The 22,984-nt window shown below is 38.7% G+C and overlaps 2 protein-coding genes across 2 annotated transcripts; both read left to right on the plus strand.

The window, feature by feature from the left end:
* Positions 1-1,846: 1,846 nt before the first annotated feature.
* Positions 1,847-2,524, plus strand: LOC141632084 (uncharacterized). Its single transcript, XM_074444666.1, has one exon. It carries the CDS (start codon positions 1,847-1,849, stop codon positions 2,522-2,524), a length of 678 nt encoding a protein of 225 aa, XP_074300767.1.
* Positions 2,525-2,907: 383 nt separating this feature from the next.
* LOC141630111 (autophagy-related protein 101-like) lies at positions 2,908-21,511 on the plus strand. Its single transcript, XM_074442985.1, has 7 exons — positions 2,908-3,158; positions 3,268-3,304; positions 3,696-3,781; positions 5,016-5,111; positions 5,667-5,826; positions 5,922-6,087; positions 21,157-21,511. The coding sequence occupies exons 1-7, from the start codon at positions 3,126-3,128 to the stop codon at positions 21,230-21,232; spliced, it is 654 nt and encodes a 217-aa protein (XP_074299086.1). The 5' UTR covers positions 2,908-3,125; the 3' UTR covers positions 21,233-21,511.
* Positions 21,512-22,984: the final 1,473 nt, after the last annotated feature.

Here is a 22,984-nt window from a genome sequence, read left to right on the forward strand (position 1 = left end):
AGAAACAGAGGCGTTTGGTGAGTCGTGGTGGTGAACCAGACCATTTGGTGGTGCTGGTTTGACTACTTGGCGGAGTCGACCCAGTGGGGGCGGTTGTTGGTGGCTGGGTTGAAGTGGGGGACATGGTTGGTGGTTGTCGTGGTGGTGTGAGTGGCGCGTGGTGAGGGTGAGTGAGTGTAAAGGGGACGGGGTTGATGACGGGGTATTTAGGTTTCGAAACGGGTTTTGTCATAAGTTTAATAATTAGAATTCGTTGATATATCGTATTAATTAATTAATCAATTTAACTTCCGAGTTATTTAAATAATTGGAGACGGGTGTTTGAGTTGTTTAAATTCGATTCGGGTTTCTTAATCGTTAATTCATTTAAATCTTTTAATTAACATATTAGTTATTTAATTCAATTCCCGAGTCACTTAAATAATTATTTAATTCAATTCCCGAGTCACTTAAATAATTATTTAATTCAATTCCCGAGTCACTTAAATAATTATTTAATTCAATGTCGAGTCATTTAAATAATTAGAGACGGATTTTGAGTCGGGACTAGTAAACTGGAAAACTGCTATATCGGGGAAGTTTCCATTTAAGGAAACTTCCAATTTAGGAAGTTCTATTTTTAGTAACTTCTATTTTGGGAACGGAATAGTTAAGTAATCATTTATCACTATTTATCTTTCGGAGGGCGAATTTGTTGTGGAATATTACTGAGCATCAGTCCATTTGACTGCAGTACTGATCGAGGTAGGGAAATACACTTGTCCTATCATCGTTGTTGAATTGTGTTGACCTGATTCCTGGTTGTTAATTTACGTTATGATTTATATACGGAAAGGTGATTGACTGAATTGATCATATTGAGTATGATATCACAACATCGGGTAACTGGCATGATTTTATGATTTATCAGTTCATTGACTTATATATATATTGTGTTGCATCAATTTCTTTTGAGCATTCATATGCATTGGAGATGGAGGATGTTGTGGTGATGCGGTGTGATGATGATGATGTTGTGATAAGGCCCAGGCGGGTTCTCGGGACTCCGCCGGATAACCTCACCGTTTGTTGAGTGGTATATCGACGACGGTCGATTGATAGTCTGCCGGGGATCGGTATGGCTGGGCGTTCCGGGGATGTGTGTGATGGAGTTGTGACCGAGATGGAGGTGACGGAGGAACATGCATATCATATTTTATTGTTTCATTGTTTTCCCTACTCAACCTCGTGGTTGACCCTGTGTATTCGTGAACACCTGTGATGAACCGTTTTATGGGGAGCAGATTGACAGGTACCTCAGAGACTGATAGGAGCTGGATGGGAAGAGAACTTGGATTGCCTGACCTAGAACTAGCCCACTTTTATTTCTGTTTAGTTATCAGACTTTAATTTCAGTTATGAGACGTATTCCATCTGAGTTGTAAACATTCATAACTTTCTATTTAAAGTACTGTCTATTTTTCCTTTGTTATCTACTATCTCGGATTTCCGAGATGGTACCACCCTTCTTTATCTGAGGAGTCCTAGGCCTGGCCCTTAAATAAATGGGGGTGTTACAGCAGCTGCCTTTCAAATACCTGGGGATGCCAATACAGACTACCAGGATGAAGAAGAGTGACTGTGAGTGCCTAGTTGAGAAGATTTGCAGCAGGATTCACAACTATGGGGCAAAGAAATTCTCTTACACGGGGAGATTGGTATTAGTCAAGGTTGTCCTCTCTTCTTTACACTCGTATTAGGCCTCATTGTTCATTATCCCCAAAGGGATCATAAGCAGGATTGAAGGCACATGTCGGAATTTTCTGTGGGATAGTAGTACAGATTACAGGAGGGTGCCAAACTGCCAATGGTAGCATGGGAAAAAATATGCAGACCAAAAGAAGAAGGAGGTTTAAGATTGAAAGATCAGGGAGTAATGAACAAAGCAATGATTGGCAGGCTAGTACATTGGATAACTGTTAAGAAAGACTCTATATGGGTGAAGTGGGTGCAAAAGAATTATCTTAAAAGACGGGAATGGCTGGACTATACACCATCTGCTAGCTCTAGTTGGGTTTGGAGACGGATTTGCAAGGTAAAGGAGGAAATGCTCCCTGGTTATGCTGCTGGTGAATGGAATGCTCAGTCAGAGTACTCTCCTAGTGAATGTTATGAATTGCTAAAAGGCATAAATCTAAAGGTCCCCTGGTATAAGTGTCTCTGGAATGATCATGTGATACCAAAGCATCAGTTCATAGGCTGGTTAGTTGCTCATGGAGCTTTGAGAACAAGAGACAAGCTGATTGGGTATGGTTTGGATATTGATAACAGGTGCTTGCTTTGTGAGCAGGTGACTGAAAGTATTGATCATATACTGTGTAAATGCATCTACAGTAGAAGGGTCATACAGACTATCAGTCAGAAAATGCAGATCAACTTCCCAGTGAATGATATGATTGTATGGTGTACTCAGAGGACAGGTACGAGTGTGCAAAAAGGGATACATGCAGCTCTGATGTGGGGTGTGATCTACCATGTATGGTAGCAGAGGAATAAAAGTAATATGGAAGGGGTCCTTCTCAGGCCTGAGAGGATAGCAGATCAAGTTATTGAAGAAGTAAAAGTCAGAGTGCGAGGAAGGGATTACAAAGTTTTAACAAAAACGGATTTAGACTGGCTAAGGCAGAAAGATTTGTATATGTTAGATGATTAATTGATGCTTGCTCACTTTTTGTAACCTTATTTAATATCATTATTATATATATATCTCACATTTTACCAAAAAAATACAAATATTTACAACAAACCTAGAACCTAAAACACAATTGACAACTACAACCCTTAAAACTGAAAAAAGGCGAATCTAGAAACTGAACTTTTGGCCGATTTTCGTTGCCCTCAACAACTACAGCAACAACACTTGCAATCACAACCACAGTCCACAAACCCCCAAAATATAATCAATATAATAAGTGAAAGAATCATATTATTATCGCCTAGTTAACACTCACATAATCACATTGGCTACCTCCGAGTTCCCCCCCTAAAAATCGCAGTAGTTCCATTTTACTGCACTTACAAACCACAATCATCAACCTAATTACTTTACCCAGCTTCCAAACAAACACAAATTGAAAGTTTATCAGATGAATTGCGAAGTTTGCCAACTCAAAGAACTGGTTTGTGCTTCTTAATTACTCTTAATCGTCTTCAATTTCCCCTCTTTCAATTTAATTTTTACTCAATTCACTAATTATTTGTTCTAATTTTTGTGATTTTATGTTAAAGCAAGTGGATGACTTCGAGATCAAAGAAGTTCTTCGATGTAAGTTGCTGTTGCTTTTCGTTCTTCCGAATTTTATGAATATTACCTGGAATTCAATAGAAATGATATTGATACGCTGATATTTATATGATTCATGTACCTAATTGCGGCAATTTTTTTTATTAGGGTTTTATTTGAACTTTCTTTTGTGTCCATGGTATTTTTTGGTTTATCGTCGATATAGTCTTTGCATTTGTATGTTTGCTAACTTATCATCCAGTAGCATGGAAGGAGGCCATTTTAAGCTTAATACAGTGTCAAATGAGATTCTGTCCATATCAAATTGGTTGATTATTACTTGCTTTATTATCGTGATCAAATGTTCTGCATTGCTTAGATACGGAAGTTTTGCTTTGAAGCTCAAATGAGCTGATTTTTCATATGTTTGCAGGTATTTTACATACAATTATGTTTCACAGGGCTTTAGGACTTGTCCGGCCGAAAGATATTGATTTGGAGCTCTTTGACATTACATATGTGAGTTTTGTCATTGTGAAGTGAGTGGAAAGTATAAGAATTCAATTTTTGTTAGCTGCATTTGTGGGTTTGCTTGTTATTGAGGCATTTGTTCTTGACTAGTACCACGACACAACCTGTAAATAAAATCTTCAAATTTGTAACCATATTTAGAACTTTGGATGGGTTGAATTGCCACATGGCCCTCACCATGGTCAGAGGAGCGATAAAAATTAAGGGATGAAAGAGATTAAGAGTGCGATTGGAGGGAAGGATGAAAATGGTGGGAGGCTATTTCGTTTGTTTGGTTAGCAAAATGGGTAGGAGGGCTATGGAGATGATGAATCCCTGCATTTTCCTCTTATTAGGCAAATTAAAATGTTTCCAGCAAAGGAAAAATTTGAAGTGAAAATTTATAGACGAATGAGCTTTTAGTCAATGCAATTCTTAATGCCATTTTCATCATGGGTTATCCGTAGCATTAATTCTGTGTTGATGCAAGGATCAGGTTGCGTACATCGGACCGTATTTCCTATTTACCATGTGAATGGGAACCTTTAAGGCACTAGTGTATGTGAAAGAAACTACCGATGAAACTATTCAACTTTCAAATGGTATACAAAAGTATTACTCCAATACATGAATAGTTTATTAGGGTTACCTAATTCGCTCGTCCTCCCTCCGAATTGCGAATTAATTCGAACGAATTAATTCGCAATTCATTTTCATCTTAATTCGTCCCAATTCGCGAATTATTCGCTGAGATGAGCGAATTATATGATTATGCTAAAAACCAAAAAAAATCAGGAAAAATTGAAGTATAGACAAGATACCTGGTTATTTTGAAGTTTGAACTTTGAAGCCAAGCACAATGATTTGATTCACTATTGTAGATTTGTAGATTTAGCTTTAATTTGATTTTGATTTTTGACAGGAAGTTGATTTTTTTTTAGCTTTGTTGATATAAAAGGATAATCCTTTTGCGAATTGCATTCGACGAATTACCGAATTTTAAAATAATGTAATTCGCCAGCGAATTGAATTCGCTAAATTGAGCGAATCGCGAATTAGAATTAAGAAAGCGAATTGAACGAATTGCGAATCCGGTAACCCACTTTAACTTTAACTAGTGTCCTATTTAGCAAAATTAAACTCCATGGAACTATGGAAGGCTTCCACATAAGAGGCTATTAAAGTATCTTGTGCTTATAATATAAATATTTGAAGATATTTAACGAACCTGTAAAATTTACAGGTGCAGTGTGGAGATGTGGAACTTGAAAAGAAGATAGATGAGAAGATTGAACACTTCATTTCTTCGGTAGAGAAGCACCCAAATAAGAAAAGTCAGGTTTGTAACTTTTGTCTCTTTGTTGTTTATCTATTCTTTTTTGTCAGCCACATTGAAATCTTTGAGTATATCTTGTGTATAAATGGAAAAGAAATACGGAGTATGGTTTATATGAGTATTTTTATTTTTGTATTTGATGGTCTAACAAACAGACGCGAGTAGGATAACCAAGTGCTCGCAGTTTATGACTGTATATTCCATGCAGTATATGTGACACTAAAATATGGAATTTTCAGGGAAATACACACTCAAAATAAATTTTTGTTTTTATTTAATAGTTAGTTACTTAAATAAGACGTCAACCATCCTAAGGAATCTATTCGATGCTGGGTTTTCGAAACATTGTTTCCACACTGCGAGCTAAACTGTGTAACCATCCTCATTCACCATCCTTGTTAAGATGCAAAAATGTGAATGGGAAATAACACAAGGATGTATAGAAGCTTGCCTTGCTGAGGACTTCTTGCTTAAAAAATCATGCATTGTCATTGTCACGAATGTCCATTTGACTCTCTGTAGATTTAGAGCACAGTCTGATTCTTTTCACTGTCTCAGATATGTCTTTCATTCTACGAAATAAAGAACAACAAAGCAATATGGTTCTCAAACAAAGTTGAACGTTTGATTTGGGAACAGTGGTATATTAATTTGAATGTTGCCCACCAGAGAGCAACCTCTAACAAGTCTTATCATTCCAAGGTCATGGACTCAGGAGGTAAAGTGATAGGAAACTTGTACAGTTATCTTATAATGTAGTCATTTCTCGTAGACTCCGACTTACCTATAACCTTTTATAACTGCTCTCTTCAGAGGGTTTGTCAGAGGACAGTAATTCTCAGAGGAGGATTGCAAAAGAAATTTCACTGCGAGAGGTTCTTTTTCAAATTATAAAGTTTGTAAATGAGAAAAAGGATCACATTCCTCCCATCCCAAGCCGTGAAGGAATCTCATTTCCCTATGAGATCACTATTCCAAGGTGTGTTATCCATTCCGCTTCCACTGTGCTCTATGGATTTGTATTGAGACTGTGATTGGAAGCCTGGCAACTCATTCATTGGTTGTTTTATTTGTTTGGGCGTCCTCTGCATAAAACTCCATCTATCATGGTCAATAATCCCTCCAATTCTTAGGAATTGCTCCTCTTGCTTAAAATAGTCTTCAAAGATCTTAAAAAGTGGGGCAATTCCAAAGAATTAGAGGAAGTAACTGTCATTTTTTATTTTTGGTTGTTTCGGTCAATACTTATAAATTCCTTTTTTTGGGTAAGCTTTTATCTAGCATGACATATATGTCCTCACCTTTGTACATAAAATTAGGTTATAGATGATCACTATGAGTTATCTCCATATTGTTACTTAGAGACAACTAAAGTGTCATGGGTAAGTGTGTGACCGTCGGAATTGGCTATTTTTATGGAAAAAAATACTAGATTTCTGGCTTAAAATTACATAATGATGTCCTAGTGTGGATTGCCAAGTGTTACGCATGGGTACGGAAGGATGCGAGGTATTATGAAGTGACGGAGTAACATAGATTTGTGTATGCAAGGAATTTTTTCTTTAAATGGGGCTGAAAATCAAAGAAATTAACAAAATGGGATTGGTTTCAAACTTATTACTCAAAATGGGTCCACGTCATCACCGAAGCTAGGCTCGGACTTAAGTCGCTCTCCCCCTAAGCGACCACATCCTAGGTGACCAGTAAATAGAGCATATATAAAAAACTATGCGATTTTGAGTCAAGTCGCTGAGGCGGACGGCGACCAGACTTCAAAATTTTAAAAAAAAAAATTTATGTTACAAGTGGGAGTCGAACACGGGCGTCCGCAGAGTAATAACTTATTCTTTAACCATCTGACCAAATGTATTGTTATGTTTAGGATTAGCGCTTTTTAAATACATTATTATATATTTGTTGTGCGATTTATTATGCGCATTTAAGTCTTTTAATGTTAGTTAAGGTATTAAATTTTAATAGCAAGTATAATTGGCAAGAATTAAAATTGCTCGGTGGTTAGTTTATGGTAGATGAAGCCAACGGTTCTGTGTTCGAATCTCCGCAGCTGCTACATTATTAATTTTTCTTTTGTTCGCTTTAAAGTCGCCTTGGGGGGAAGCGACTTTGCCCCAAAGTCAATTTCTTTTTATATTTTTCTCCTTATATTTACAAGTCACTAAGGTCGTTGAGGGGGAGAGCGATTTTACCTCAAGTCGTCGTCCGACCGAGCGACTTTAATCTTTAACTCAGCTTCGTCAAAACCAATCCTACGTGGACCCATTTTACGTAATTAGTTTCAAAGAACACCCATTTTGTTAATTTATTTGTTATTAAACCCCATTTTGGAAAAAAATTCGTATGCAAGATGAAGATGGTTTACAAATCACAATTTTAATGATAGTCACTCCCATCTTTCCAGTTTCCACTCCTTGGTCCATCTTTTTTCTTCAATTCCTTGTAAATTACTTAAAACAAGCACTATGTAAAAGCCAAACACCCTCGCGATTTTGTTCTAAAATCATGATGAATGAGAATAGTATCAAGATCTCAAACTATGTCCTCTCTAAGGGACGGATAAAGACAATTTGAAATACTAACAAGAGTGGCAATGATTTTCACGAAGATGACAATGCAAGGATAGACTCGTAGAAGATACTTTTCAAAGAAATTTGCAAATATGATTTCTCTTATAAAAACGTTCACTGAAGAGTAATTTATAAGTGATAAAAGAGTTTTCTTAAAAAGACTAAGAAGCACTAAAGGCTTCCAACACCTAGTCTTTGAGTTTGGCAAGGCAAATAATACAAACTAAACTACTCATATTATCATGAGGAGACAAAAGTCATCATATGTTAGCATAGTATCCAAGTATCAAATATAGTTAAAACATGTGCAAATGAGAGGTGAAAAGAGGCTAGGACAAGTTAGGCTAAGACAGAGAGAGAAGTCAGGGAACTAACGACGTAATATAAAATAACCTAAGTTAAGATGTGGGAATACGAACTACTCCCTCCGATTCTTTAGAATTTCCCCATTTGATTAAAATACACCTCACAAAACTTAAAAAGTGGGGCAATTCTAAAGAATCGGAGGTAGTAAGAGAATAGAGTAGAGATGACGGAGTCAAGTTTGGTAGTGAGAGACTTCAGACTTTGACTCAAAGCTGCAAAATACTTTCTCGACACGCTCTCCTCATATATAATAATATCTTGCTTTTGACTTTCTAAGTACACTAGTAACCGCATCAAGCTTGGCAAGAGTAGTTGTATCATTAACGAACCTAGAGTTGAATTCACCATCAACTCTAGAACTCTCAACCCTCTTCTTTTTAACGAGTGTCTGAAACTGATAATCAAATCCCTTAAGGTAAAACTTGTTACTTAAAGGGTATTGTGTCTTTGAGCGGGGAAAAAATTAGTTTAATGTATCTAAAGACTAGTAAAGGAGGTGAACAAGTTATGATGCATCTAAGCTGTAAATAAAAATCATGTCACCAATCAAACAAGTATCCCTCTTGCTAATCCAAGGGAGAAGCGCTCGATGAACTATATGATAGACAAGTTTCTGTTCATGTGACAGATCCGAAGCCAAGACAAACGCTAAAACTGGACCACCTTGCTTAGTAACCGGGTGAATTTTTTCAAATTCTTTTGTTCGTAATTTTTAGGCCAAAGTTTTCCAACACAATGACTTACTCTGACCTCGACTTGTGGTACATCACATGTCTGAAGCAAAAGTCCTCGATAGTACGATGGAATGTCGTTCCATTAATTTGAGCATCAAGAGCACATCAATCATATCACTAACTACAATAGTCGCATAAAATTGGGCATGTCAGTCTAGTGCGGCCCTTCCATAATGGGTTGGCTGACTTGGCTCTAATACGAATTGAAAAGTTTTCTGGATCAGAACACTTAAAAAGGAGGGTTGAATTAAATACTTTCCAAGTTGTTACAATGTTACAATGTTGGCTTCTGGTCTGTCACCTAAGCTTGTATATAATCTACTAATTCATTTTGCGCTTCGCCCTTGGATTAGCAAGCGTGATACTTGTTTTTATTGGTGATATGGTTCTCTTTTACAACTTAATGCATCATAAACTCGTTCACTTCCCTTTGCTAATCTTTAACTACATAAAGCTAATTGTTTCCCCGCTCCAAGACACAACACCCTCTAAAGAACAAGTTTTACCTTGTGAGATTTGGTTATCAGTGATCTTTAAAGCTCTTTAAGGCTCGAGGGTTTTTATCTGTTGATAGCTATGGAGTTTTACCTAAAGATGTTATGAATGACAAAATTCTGGAAAAGATGTTCTTATGGTATCTGATGGGGATACATTGGTAAAAAAGATTTTCATGGTGAGGGTACCTCATTGATAATACGACTACTCTTGCCACTCACACGGGTACATATCCATGTGTTAGACTCAACGTGACTAGCATTTTTAGACTGAGGTCCTTTGTCTTAAAATGAGGATACAGGTGCAGGAACATGTTTGCAAAGCAAAACTACACTTCTAAACTTGAACTATTTCAAGTCTTTTAGAAGTATAATGGAAATAAGTTTGACAAATAACACTTAATATCATTAAATATAACAAAAAATGCTTTATAAACTCTTTTCCCCTACCTTTGTTGTGCAAGTCTTATTTGTTTAGTTCTCTTAAGAAGTGTTTGATTAATAAGTGTCGGTTATGGAATCCATACCCATATCCCCTATGATCCGCGAATCGTGAAGAGAATTTTTTTCATGTCTCTTACTAAAAAGACATATATAACACATTTTATAATTGTGAGTCGTGAATCCATAATAGCGTATTTATATCGAATCCGGTAACCATGGTGTCGAACGGGTGCGATCCTGATGCCTATCGCGAGCGGAAGTCTTAATTGTGCGACAAATAAACGAAGGACCCGAATGCACTAGGTGCAACCCGATCAATTCGTGTTACTTGAAGCTAAGTAAAACGTAAATAAAAGGGATGTTTGCTCGATCTAGACCTGTAGATCGACCAATGGTGATTGATTCAGAGAATAATCGGGTTTTACTCGAAAACGCGTCGAATAAAACAGAGGATTTTCGCAACAACGATTTTTATCACACAATGTAGTAATTCAGACTATATATAGGCCGAATATCCTTGGGCTCCAAGGTAAAAATAAATGCTAACCTTGATTTCCAAGGTGATTAATTAATACCCTTGACTATGAAGAAAAACATGTTTGGCTATGAAGAAAAACATGCACTACCATAAAGACTAAAATGATGAAAACTTGGTTGTTCCTTGGGCGGCACTTCCACGGCTCCTCACGGGTCCTAGGGAGTTTCTTCGCGTGTTTCGGATCCTTGAGTCGAGATCATGCAAACCTCTTGCCTCTTGTTAGTACCCATCCATGTTTGATGCGCCAATATTGACGTGTTTGGATTCGAACCATTCTTGATGCCCATAGGGTCTCCTAATTCGAGTACCACTTCGTCTAAGGTGTCGATATCCGTATCATCTCCTCCCCCTTGAAAAGGAATTGTCCTCAATTCCTTAATCCCATCATCATCGATATAAGGAGAGAGATCACCTATGTTGAAGGTGGCATGAACACCATACTCCAGGTAGTTCGATCTTGTAGGCATTATCACCGACCTTTGAAACTACCTTATAAGGACCTTCCGCGCGTGGCATTAACTTGTTCTTTCACTTGCTCGGAAATCGATCCTTTCTCAAGTGCACCCAAACTAAATCCCCTTCATTGAAGACCCTAGATTGACGATTCTTGTTTGTCTTTCGCTTGTATACTTCATTGATGGATTCAATTCTAGCTCGAACTTGCTCATGTAGCTTGATCATTGCTTTTAACTTTGCCTCCGCATCCTTATGCACTATTTCATCTTCCGGTAAATGAATAAGGTCGAGTGGTAGGTAGGGATTCACACCATACACAATTTCAAATGGGGAGTGCTTTGTTGCGTATGTTGGAGATCGATTGTAAGCGAACTCGGCATGAGCGAGCTTTAAATCCCAATCCTTTTGAGTCTTGTTCACGAGACCACGCAACAATGTACCAAGAGTTCGATTCGTCACCTCCGTTTGCCCATCGGTTTGGGGATGGTGAGACGTACTAAACAACAGCTTGGTGCCCACTTTCCTCCATAGGGTGTTCTAAAAGTAGCTTAAGAACTTGGAATCACGATCACAGACTATCGTTTTCGGAACTCCATGAAAACGGAGTCTCTCTCGGAAGTACAAATCAGCCACGTTGCTAGCGTCGTCCGTCTTGTGACATGCTACAAAATGAGCCATCTTGGAAAACCGATCCACAATAACCATGATTGCATCCTTACCTCTTTGAGTACGAGGCGAAGCAACAATAAAATTCATGGACACATCCTCCCACGCCCGGCTAGGAATAGGTAATGGTATGTATTCTCCGGGTTTGAAGGTACTTTTCGCAACATGACAAGTGACACATTTCCGGACCACATTTTGCACATCTCCTTGCATTCGAGGCCAATAGAAATGTTCCTTTAGGACCTCCAAAGTCTTATTGACACCGAAATGTCCACCAAGTCCACCTCCATGAGCTTCTCGTATTAATAACTCCCGAACTTGATGTTCAGGCACACCAAGCCTATTTCCTTTGAAAAGAAAGTCATCTTGAATGGTAAACTCGCCGTGTGCTCCTAAGTTGCATTTCTCAAACAATTCCCCAAAATCGGAATCATTCTCATAATAATTCTTCTAAGGTTTCAAATCCAAGTAGGCGAACATCGAGCACATTCAATAAAGAATAGCGTCGGGAAACAGCATCTGTGACACCCCCATACTTCAAGTGCCTTACTGGGACCACTTAAGGTATGAGAACGTCACCTTCTCGGTTCCCCTAGGCAATGATAATCAAAAAACAATGAAAAAACATACTTAAATAGTAAATACGGTTTAAAGTGATTACATGTCAACTCCAAAACTGTTAAACTGAAATACAGGGTTCTCAAAACTGTCTACTATCAATACTATAAAGTGTCTGACACAGCGGAAGACTTTTAAACTGCATCGTGGTGACTCATCCCAGCTATCCCATACGCATCGTCTCATACCTGCTCAATAACTGCTCACCACCCCCGAATGGATCACCACAGTTTTTAAAACATTTAAACGGGGTCAGTACTAATTACATAAAACAAATGCCACAAAGAAACAATGTCACAAACAGCTCAAACAAATCCCCGGTCTCCATCTCCAATCTCCACACAACTCCACACAACTGACTACACACTAAAAGTGTGTAGCCAGAGTACTCATCGCAACAAGTACTCCACGCCGCCAGTGGGGACCGCAGCCGTACCCACCAAATCCCTGCTCATCACCACTGAGCGATAAACCCAAGTTTCCTTAATGTGCACATCCCCTCCTATGGCGGGTTCCACAGAGGGCCAAGGGCGTGAAGCCACTCCCGCAAGTGACTCCACTCAGCCAGGGACGCGCCCCGAAGATCACAGACAGATACAAACCAATCAACAGTATGAAAACAACCGTCTAACAGCTCAACAATACAATCAATCTTTAATCACAACAACCGTCACCACACGTTATGTAACTAATACTGAGTAGGGAAACCCTACCTGGAAAAGCAATCACCACAAACGGTCTAGCAGCTAACCAAAATCGTTCTTCAATGAAATCACCTCCTATCAAACATACAGTCATACAATTACCATCTAATACTCCCAAAACCCCCAATTTACCCAATTAGGGTTTCAACCATAATCAATGAAACAGCATAAAAACTGTACTAGGACCTTACCCACAATACGACGGTCTCAACGGCGTAAAGAACACAACGATCCGATGACTCTAGCCCTTAGGATTTGATAGCAATGCAAAAGAGGAGAGTAACGTAACATGTTTTTACTCTTTAAGAAACTTAGAAAAGGGTAAAATGAAGAGAAACTGACGAAAGGTGATTTTATATCCTTCTCGCGTTACTATCAAAACCCGACAAAATAACCCGTAAGACTCACTTACTCGATCGAGTAAGTAACCTACTCGATCGAGTGCCCCTTACTCGATCGAGTGCCACACATACTCGATCGAGTACCCATCAGACAGACTAGTGTTTCGTATAAAAACATACTTACTCGACAGAGTAAGCCCACTCGATAGAGTACCCATAGACATAGAAAACCGTAGTATTACACCATCGGCCACCACATTCCTTTTGCCATCCTTATACTTTGAAGAAAAGTGAAAGGATTGTAGAAACTCTACCCATTTGGCATGTCTCGGGTTCAACTTCTGCTGCCCATTAATGATCTTTAATGACTCATGATCCGAATGTAAGATAAAGTGATTCGGGCGAAGATAGTGGCTCCAATGATTAAGAGCTCTTACGATTGCATAGAACTCTTTATCGTATGTAGAGTAATTGAGTCTAGCACCACCCAGCTTCTCGGAAAAATATGCAATGGGTCGTTTTCCTTGAACCAACACGACACCAATTCCAACACCGCTTGCATCGCACTCTACCTCAAATGGTTGGGTAAAATCCGGAAGTGCCAACAACGGTGCCTCGCAAAGCTTTTGAATAATCGTTTCGAAGGCCTTTTGAGCAGCCGCGGTCCAGACAAATGCTCCTTTCTTCAAACACTCGGTTATAGGACTAGTGATAGTACTAAAGTCCCGAATAAATCTTCGATAAAACGAAGCAAGTCCATGAAATGACCGGACTTCCGTGACGGATTTAGGAGTAGGCCACGACTTGATCGCCTCAATCTTGGTTTGATCAACCGAAACCCCATCTTTAGATACCATATAGCCGAGAAAGATGTCACTCTCGACCAAGAATGAACACTTCTCCTTCATTCCATAGAGTTTCTGCCCTCGAAGTGTGTCGAACACCTCTCGAAGGTGCTTGAAATGCTCCTCCTCATTTCGACTATACACCAAAATGTCATCTAAATAGACGACCACAAATCTGCCTAAGAATGGTTTGAGTACCTCGTTCATGAGTCGCATAAAAGTACTCGGAGCATTAGTTAATCCGAATGGCATGACGGTCCACTCGTATAACCCATGTTTAGTCTTGAACGCGGTCTTCCACTCATCCCCTTCCCTCATTCGTATTTGGTGATAACCACTCCTCAAGTCGATCTTAGAGAAGATCTCGGAACCATGTAACTCATCAAGCATGTCGTCAAGCCTTGGAATAGGAAAACGATACTTGATAGTTATGTTATTCACGGCTCGACTATCAATACACATTCGATAAGTCCCATCCTTCTTTGGAACAAGTAGAGTAGGAACGGCACATGGACTTAGGCTTTCACGAACATAGCCTTTGTCCATTAGCTCCTCAATTTGTCGTTGCAACTCTTTTGTCTCCACTGGGTTGCATCGATAGGCCGCTTTGTTAGGCAATGAAGCTCCGGGAATGAGATCGATTTGATGTTCGATCCCACGAATAAGGGGCAAACACGGTGGTAAATCATCGGGGAAAACATCCTCGAATTCCTCCTTTAAGAGTGCTGCTAATTGGTTATTTTCGACCCAACACTAACACTTGGTACCTCATTGACCACCATCAAATAAACACAACCACCCTCCTCAATGGCTTCATCAACCTCTCGCTCACTAGCAAACATGGACATGCTAGAAGCTTTTCCACGCTTGTACTCATAGAGCGAATAGCACTAGGCGCCATAGGTTTCAAAACAAGCTTCTTACCCTTGTCGACCAACTCATACTCATTACTTCGACCATGATGTACTACATTGCGATCGAATTGTCAAGGACGCCCCAAGAGTACATGGCACGCATCCATCGGCACAACATCACACAAAATCTGGTCGACATAAGATCCCATGGTTAAAGCCACTCTCACTTGCTTGGTAACCGTCACCTTATTCCCGTCATCAAGCCAATGTAATGCATGGGCTTGGGATGAGGTGTTGTAACCAAACCCAACTTGCTCAGCATTTCCTTTGAGGCAACATTAGTACAACTGCCTCCGTCGATGATTAGGCTACACCACTTTTCCTTTACTTGATACTTGGTGTGAAATATTTGGTCTCTTTGCTCCGATTCAATTGGTGTGGATTGAACTTGTAGGGTTCGAAGAACCAAAGCACAATCGTAACTAGGAGCAGCGTAAGACTCGACATTCTCGTCGTCTCCCTCCTCTTCCCCTTCTTCGAGATTGAACACATCACCCAATCGTTCCTCCTCATCAAACAACTCATCTCGACAAGCAATAGCTTCTCTCAAAGTAATTACTCGTTTATTTGGACACGCATTTTGATAATGTCCAAACCCTTGACATTTAAAGCATCGTACTTTGGAGAGACTAGTTTCCTTAGGAGCGGGTGTTTTTGTGGCGGAACTAGGGGTGGCAACCGATTTGGGATTCGGTTCGACAACACTACTACTCGGACTCCCCTTCAATCCTCCTTCATTCCTCTAACTCCGACTACTCTCACCATAGGTCGGCGCAAGTTTAGCCTTCACAGGTTACATAAGGCATCGAAATCAGCGTAGGATTGTAATTCAACCGAATTGGTTATATTACGATTTAATCCACGAAGAAATCGAGACATCTTTAACTCTTCGCTCTTCTCCAATCCTCCCATCAAAGCTAGATTCTCAAACTCATTGATGTAGTCTAAGACACTAAGCCTTCATTGGGTAAGATCGCCGATCTTACGATAAGTCGTAAGCCTATATGTCGCTGGGACATATCTCTTGCGTAATTTGCGTTTAAGAGATTCCCAAGACGATATTTTCTCCTTTCCAGCCCGAGCACGCTTAGCTTTCAAGCCTTCGTACCACAACGAAGCTCCCAGCGTACTTGCAACATTTCTCGTCCTAAAGGATTTTGAAATCAAACATTCGTTCGATTTTCCATTCCCATTCGAGGTAGTCCTCGGGATCCGTGCCTCCCACGAATTCAGGCAATTCGTTGATCTTGAACTCGTTGACGACTCGTTCCACACGACGTGGTTGTCATCGTGAGTCAAATTCCGGGATGTTACGCAACGTATCTCGAAGGCTTTGAAGAAAATTGGGATCTCCAAAGTTCATTTTCAAAATGTGGGTATGAGTGATAACTTTCAGTTTTTTTTTTTTTGATAAAGAAATCATCTCGATTAATGGAAATCAAGAGCCGAAACTCTGATACCACAATTGATGCGTATCGCGAGCGGAAGTCTTAATTGTGCTACAAATAAACGAAGGACCCGTATACACTAGGTGCAACTTGATCAATTCGTGTTAAAACATAAATAAAAGGGATATTTGCTCGATCTAGACCTATAGATCGACTAATGGTGATTGATTCTCAAGACCTATTGAGAATAATTGGGTTTTACTCGAAAACGTGTTGAATAAAACAGAGGTTTTTCGCAACAGCGATTTTTATCACACATTTTGAAATTTTCTTAAAACTTGGATGATTTACAATGAAGGAATTCGGACTATATATAGGCCGAATATCCTTGGGCTCCAAGGCTATGTTACTCGGACACGGGGGAGAAGTATCGTATCCGATACGTATCGGAGTATCCGACACGTGATTTTGAATTTTGATAGATACGGAGATACGGTCAAAGAAGTGTCTTGACTATTTTATAGACACGGATACGACACGTCTTCCATATATATATATATATATTTTTTTTTTTTTTTTATAAATTAGGAAATAACTAATAAAAAATATGTCATAGCTATCTTCTTTTATACGTAAAAGTGACATGGGGTAATGGAGTAATAGTGTAAAGATGTGATACAACTTGATTAAAGTAGTATTAAATATTACAATTTGATAGATATTTACTTTACAGCTGTCGTCCAACTACCCCTCTCTCTTCCTTTTCAAAAATTAAACCCTAACCAGCCGCCTCACTTTCCCCTCTATACTTTCTCTATCTTCATTCTTTTCTTTTCTCTCTCTTGCAATATATCGTCTTCAAACTCATGCTGCATCAACCAGATCTGGGTGAAGGGTAAGATCTTTATACTTGAAGAGCTTCATGAGAGCAAATAGGTAAGTTTTCTCATTCCTTTGCGCCGTACGCGTGTCGTGTCCTATTTTGGCGTATCAGATACGTATCCCGTGTCGTATTACGTATCATATCGTATCGACACGTGATACGCCGGTGCTCTGACGTGTCGGAGTATCTGTGCTCCAAGGTAAAAATAAATGCTAACCTTGATTTCCAAGGTGATTAATTAATACCCTTGATTATGAAGAAAAACATGCTTGACTATGAAGAAAAACATGCACTACCATAAAGAATAAAATGATAAAAACTAGGTTTTTCCTGGCGGCACTTCCACGGCTCCTCACGGGTCCTAGGGAGTTTCTTCGCGTGTTTCAGATCCTTGAGTCGAGATCATGCAAACCTCTTGCCTCTTGTTAGTACCCATCCATGTTTAATGCGCAAATATTGACGTGTTTGGATTCGAACCATTCTTGATGCCCATAGGATCTCCTAATTCGAGTACCACTTCGTCTAAGGTGTCGGTATCTGTATCAGATCCCAAAAGTGAAGAGTCGAAGTAACATAGGTTATTAGTGTAGTTCTAGGAAGCATGGACAATCCTCCAAACTAGCGTCCCCGTATTAGACACACTCACTGTGTCGGACATTCCTAAATGTTTTGGAGAAAGTGGGCTGAATACTTCAATTCGGGGTGAGTGGCTTTCTTTAGAAGGGGAATGTGAGGTCGAAGGATATAAATTAGAATTTAGAGGATGGGCTTGGGTGGAAGATGGGAATAGGTTAATCAGGTTATAGTCAAGTTCAACCTTGACTTTGACTTTAGTTTCCAATTTCCAATTATTTCATTTTCTTTGCCATTTGATCAGTCTTGACGACTTGACATTAATTTGACTTGCATGGTTTTGAATCGCCACCTCGGTTTCCTTCACTTATAATAGAACTATTATTGTAATAGAACATGGTTTTGTATCGCCACCTCGGTTTCCTTCACTTATTCTTGAACACGAAGGTGACAATATGCTGTTACCCAATACTTGAAAATAACATGATAACGGCAATTATTGTAATAGAATTACTATTTACTAATTATGTTATACTACTAGAAATTTGACACTATAAGAACACGAAATAGGACTATATAAGTAATTGCTAATTATAGTATAGTACTAGCTATTTGAGTTTGTACGACTTGATGTTTGAGTTTACGTTTAAAAGACTTTGATGCTTGTTTTGTATTTTTACTACTTGGTCTTCTAAGCGACCTGCATTTGTGTGTTGGATATAAAAGGATTCAGATTACCTTTATTTCAATATGTATATTGATTTTTTCTTTTTGCCTTGTCCGTGTCAGGTAAAATTTGGAATGCCATGTCCGTGTATGTTTTGATGCTAACGTGTATATTGATTTTTTCATTTTAGTGCCCTCCTAAAACTATTTATCAAAATGGTGTCCACCTCATCAACAAACTCCTAAAAATTACAATTTAGTCCTTCATTTCACATGTACACAATTTTGATTTATTTTTAATGTTTTTTGGGACAATTAATACTAAACTAACCAACAAATCAACATTAACTCAATTAATAATCATATCATAACCCCACCCAACTTATGACTACATACTACACAAACACCCAGTCACCCACCACCTCCCCGTGCTACTTACTTACCTCCCCTGATGTCCTCAGTACCTCTCGTCCACCACCATCAACAAACCCATCACTACACCACCCCTAAAACGCCACCAATGAACTCACCGCCAACACCATCAAAAAATCCAAATCAACAACCGGTATAACTACCACAACAAGGAGTGAATGGGGAAGTCGGGGATGGCTGCCTGGGAAGAGAGTGCAGTAAAATGATGAGTGAAAGCGGAGAGAGAAAAGCGGACGGTGGTGGTGTTTGATGTGTTTCGGGGATGAGGTGGTTGTAGTTGTGTGAACTACGGTGGTGGGAAGGAGAGGCAAGGCGCTGGCCGACAGGTCATGCGAAAGTGGTGGTCCGAGAGTATGGTGGTGGTGCAATGGTGTGGCAGCGCCACTATGGTAATGTGAAAGTGACGGCGGTGGTGGGTGGCAAGGTGGCGTGATCCGTGAGGGTGGATAGGTGGGTGGGTTAGGGTCGGTGAGGTGGTCTGGTGTTGTGGTGGGTGGTAGTGGTGAATATGACAACATTTGCCATTGACATAATTAAGTTAATTAATGTTTTTTAGTTGGGTAATATTATGGAGAGGTGGACATGATAAGGACTAAAGTGCAATTTTTGAAAATTTGTTGATGAGGTGGACCCTAGAATGAGAAATACTTTTACAAGAACACCAAAATGAAAAATATTTCTATGTTAAACACTACTTTAGAAGAACATATATGAGCAATAGTGTGTTGAAAGAGAATTTTGCAGCATTTGAGTCAAATTCTACAATCTCTCACTTTCAAACTTCAAGAATTAACAAGAAAATGTCTACCTGCTCCTCTCCCATTAGTAGAGTGACCCCTATCATCTGCACTCCATTCTTTTAGTTCATATTCCCACCTATCTTAGCTTAGCTTATTATATACTCCCTCTAGTATCTCATTTCTTCCCTTTTTTTGTGCACAAGAATTCAAAACACACAACCTCACATCCAAAAGAGGAAAGAGGTAAGAAAAGGTGACTTGAATGAAAAAGGAAAGAGGGAACAAATGAGAGACTTGGAGGAAGTATTATGTTGTTAATCCCTCTTTATTAACTTGTTATAGCCTTGTCTGGACTTCTCTTTTGTACATTTCTAACAATGTTTCATGTTTGGGTATTATGATGACATGTGATTGCCTTTTGGCTCTTATAATGATAATATATTTAGTTTGTATGTTCATTAGCATTGATTTCTTTTCAATGATAATAGCAAGAGGAGGGAAGTAGTCATACGATTGAGTAAATTTGCTTGCTACTAGTCCTTCTCGAGACTGTTATTCTCTTAGCGACCTTATGTAGGTGGTGGTAAAATGTTTTATCTGCTTTGGGAGTTGTTTAAGCTCGCTTCATGTGCTAATTTTGTAAGAACATTCTTAAACACATGATCTTTCTTCACTTCAAGCTCCAACTAAGACGTAACATGTTCTGAGAACTTGACACAAGATTAAATGCATAGGGTAAACATATACATACAAACGTGGACTTGTCATCATCAAAACACAGCTCAATAGTGTATCCTTGGAAGTGTACTAAGCTCCTCATGACTACTTAGTCCTTTCTTCCTAATATCTTCAACTCTTTTCTTTCTTCAAACAAATTCTGAAATAATCAAGATTGTTCGAGTGTGTATTTCTTGAACAAATAATTTTGTACAACGGGTTTATGTTAATATTATGAATTTTTTGTTAAAAACTACCTAATATTTACCTCATTTTCATAAATACTACCTAAAGTTTTTAATTTTGCGAGAAACTACCTAATATTTTTTTACTTTTGTCGAAAACTACCAAATTGAAATTAATGAGCAAATTCGACAATTTTTTTTCCAAATTAATTTAAATTTCGGCAAATAAGTAAAAATGGCAATCGAATTAATAATAATTTTGTCCAACTTAGCCACAATCTCTGCCAAACTAGTCAAAATTGTAGTAAAAAAAATTGAAATAACTGTGTTAGTAGCTAATCAAAACAGTTGGTGATGGTTAAGTATAGTAAATAATGTATGTTCAATGCCAAAAACAATGTTTTCGAGTTAGAATTTAGTCTAATTTGATCGGATTTTTCAATTTGGTAGTGTCCAACAAAAGTCAAGAAAATGTAGGTAGTTTCTCGCAAAATTAAAACTTTAGGTATTATTTATGAAAATGAGGTCAATATTAGGTAGTTTTTGACAAAAAACTCTAATATTATTGTAAAACCGACTCTTGTTTTACATAGTTGCTCTTGTGAAAGTAGTCATCAATTTCTTTTGTGTGCCTTATTTTGGTAATCAAAATTCAGTTTTTCAATAAGATATCTTAAAACCGCAGTACACAACATTTTGATAAAAATTCACGACTCGGAGTATTTTGTCAATTTAATGCGTGCTTTGTGCTTTGTTCAGCTCATCAGACACTACGTTCGGGATGGATATGATTAAAAGAATGCTTCAAACTGGCCATCCAACCATGCTTAGTTGACCGTTCAGTGGTCTCAAAAAAGCGTTCCGAGGTGACAGCAATGCGATTGACTAATCGTTTGGTTTGTTTTTGTATATATACTGTATTGCCTAGTTATCCTGCTTCCATTTCATACCATGTGTGCTCAGTTTCTTGTATATATGAATTGATTTTATGGTCGTGTAGTTGAATGTGTTCACATAGCTGATTTGATGATGAGCTTCCCATGTTTGATTTCTAGTTTCTTGTATATATGAATTGATTTTATGGTCGTGTAGTTGAATGTGTTCACATAGCTGATTTGATGATGAGCTTCCCATGTTTGATTTCTTAGTCTTGTATGAACAATAGCCTCTCAAGGTATGCAACAATCATTAAGCAAATACTTCTTAGTTATATGTGAAGTTGACAAGCTTCAGTTGGAATTATAGGTAGGGGTGTTCACCGGTCCAAAACCGGACCGGACCGGACCGGACCGGATGAACCCGCGGACCGGATAACCACATATTCCAAGACCGCGGACCGGACCGGTTAGAAGGAGACCCGGACCGCAACCCTTTAGGTCCGGTTTTTTCCGGGTTTGGACCGGACCGGTACTAATTTATAAGGCAAATTTAGTTTTATTTTTTAATGTGGACCGGACCGGAGACCGGTCACCATATTTTTTGGGACCCGGAGACCGGACCGGTATGTATCCGGTCTGGACCGGACCGGACCGGCCGGTCCGGGTCGGTCCGATTTGCCGGTCCGGACCACTTTTTGTTCACCCCTAATTATAGGTAATCAAATGCAGGCGTGAGTCATTTACTCACATATGACCAGGTCAGGTTGGACCGAAGTGGAATTTGTGGTCCTCAGACAAACAACTAATAGGTTCGGCATGGTTTAATAGGCTAGATTGTCTGAACGTATTGTCCTTGTTGTTAAAACATATTTGGTTGATGATGCCAAGTCCCTTTGTTATTTGATTGTTTGCTTTTAGTTGAAATTGCTTAGTAATTGAAGCAATCAAATGGACTTTCAAGATGATCAAGATGAAGCAATCAAGAAGTCAAGACAAAGATATTATCCTAGCCTTAGTCGAAAATTGTAAGAGTAAGTGTAACATTCTCATTCAAGTCTACTTGTGCCAAAACCATGCAACAGTACGTTGTACTGTGGTTTCTGATACTATCGTAAGGAGGAAGGTTTTATACGAAATGTTTTAAGTGTCAAAATCTTTACAAATTTCATATTCTCAAAGATTTTACATTTGAATGATCCCATTTGAAAACAAATCTGAAAAAATCAATTTAAAAGTCTCACATGTTGACTCCTCTAAAGTTGTGCATCTACTTTTGCATAAATGGAAAGTTGATTTAGGCAAGTACTAAAGCACTCTTCCATTTGTGGTAAGTTGTCACTTGTCAAATGTGTTGAAGTTTTAACTGAAATAAAAAGCAAAGCAACCTGGTTGTTGCACTCACACGCAACACCTAACACTTACAATCAAATAAGGCTAGTTATTTTATTGTGTGATTAATTAATCTTAAAGTATTCACCTTAAGACCACTATTTCCACTATAAATAGCAAGTCTTAGCATCATTTAATTCCCATGACTTTCAAAAGCATTTATTGTAAAACCTTGCAAATCATTTGTGCATTTAAAACTTTGTTCTTCAAGTGTTTGCAAAACGTTTTTCAGATTTTAAAGTTTTCATTTGTTTTCGAAAAGCTGTAAACCTCCAAGTATCAGTTCGCTGTACTGTGACATAATGAGTTTGTTCCATGAT

This window comes from Silene latifolia, chromosome Y, assembly GCF_048544455.1.
Source record: "Silene latifolia isolate original U9 population chromosome Y, ASM4854445v1, whole genome shotgun sequence".
NCBI lineage: Eukaryota > Viridiplantae > Streptophyta > Magnoliopsida > Caryophyllales > Caryophyllaceae > Silene > Silene latifolia.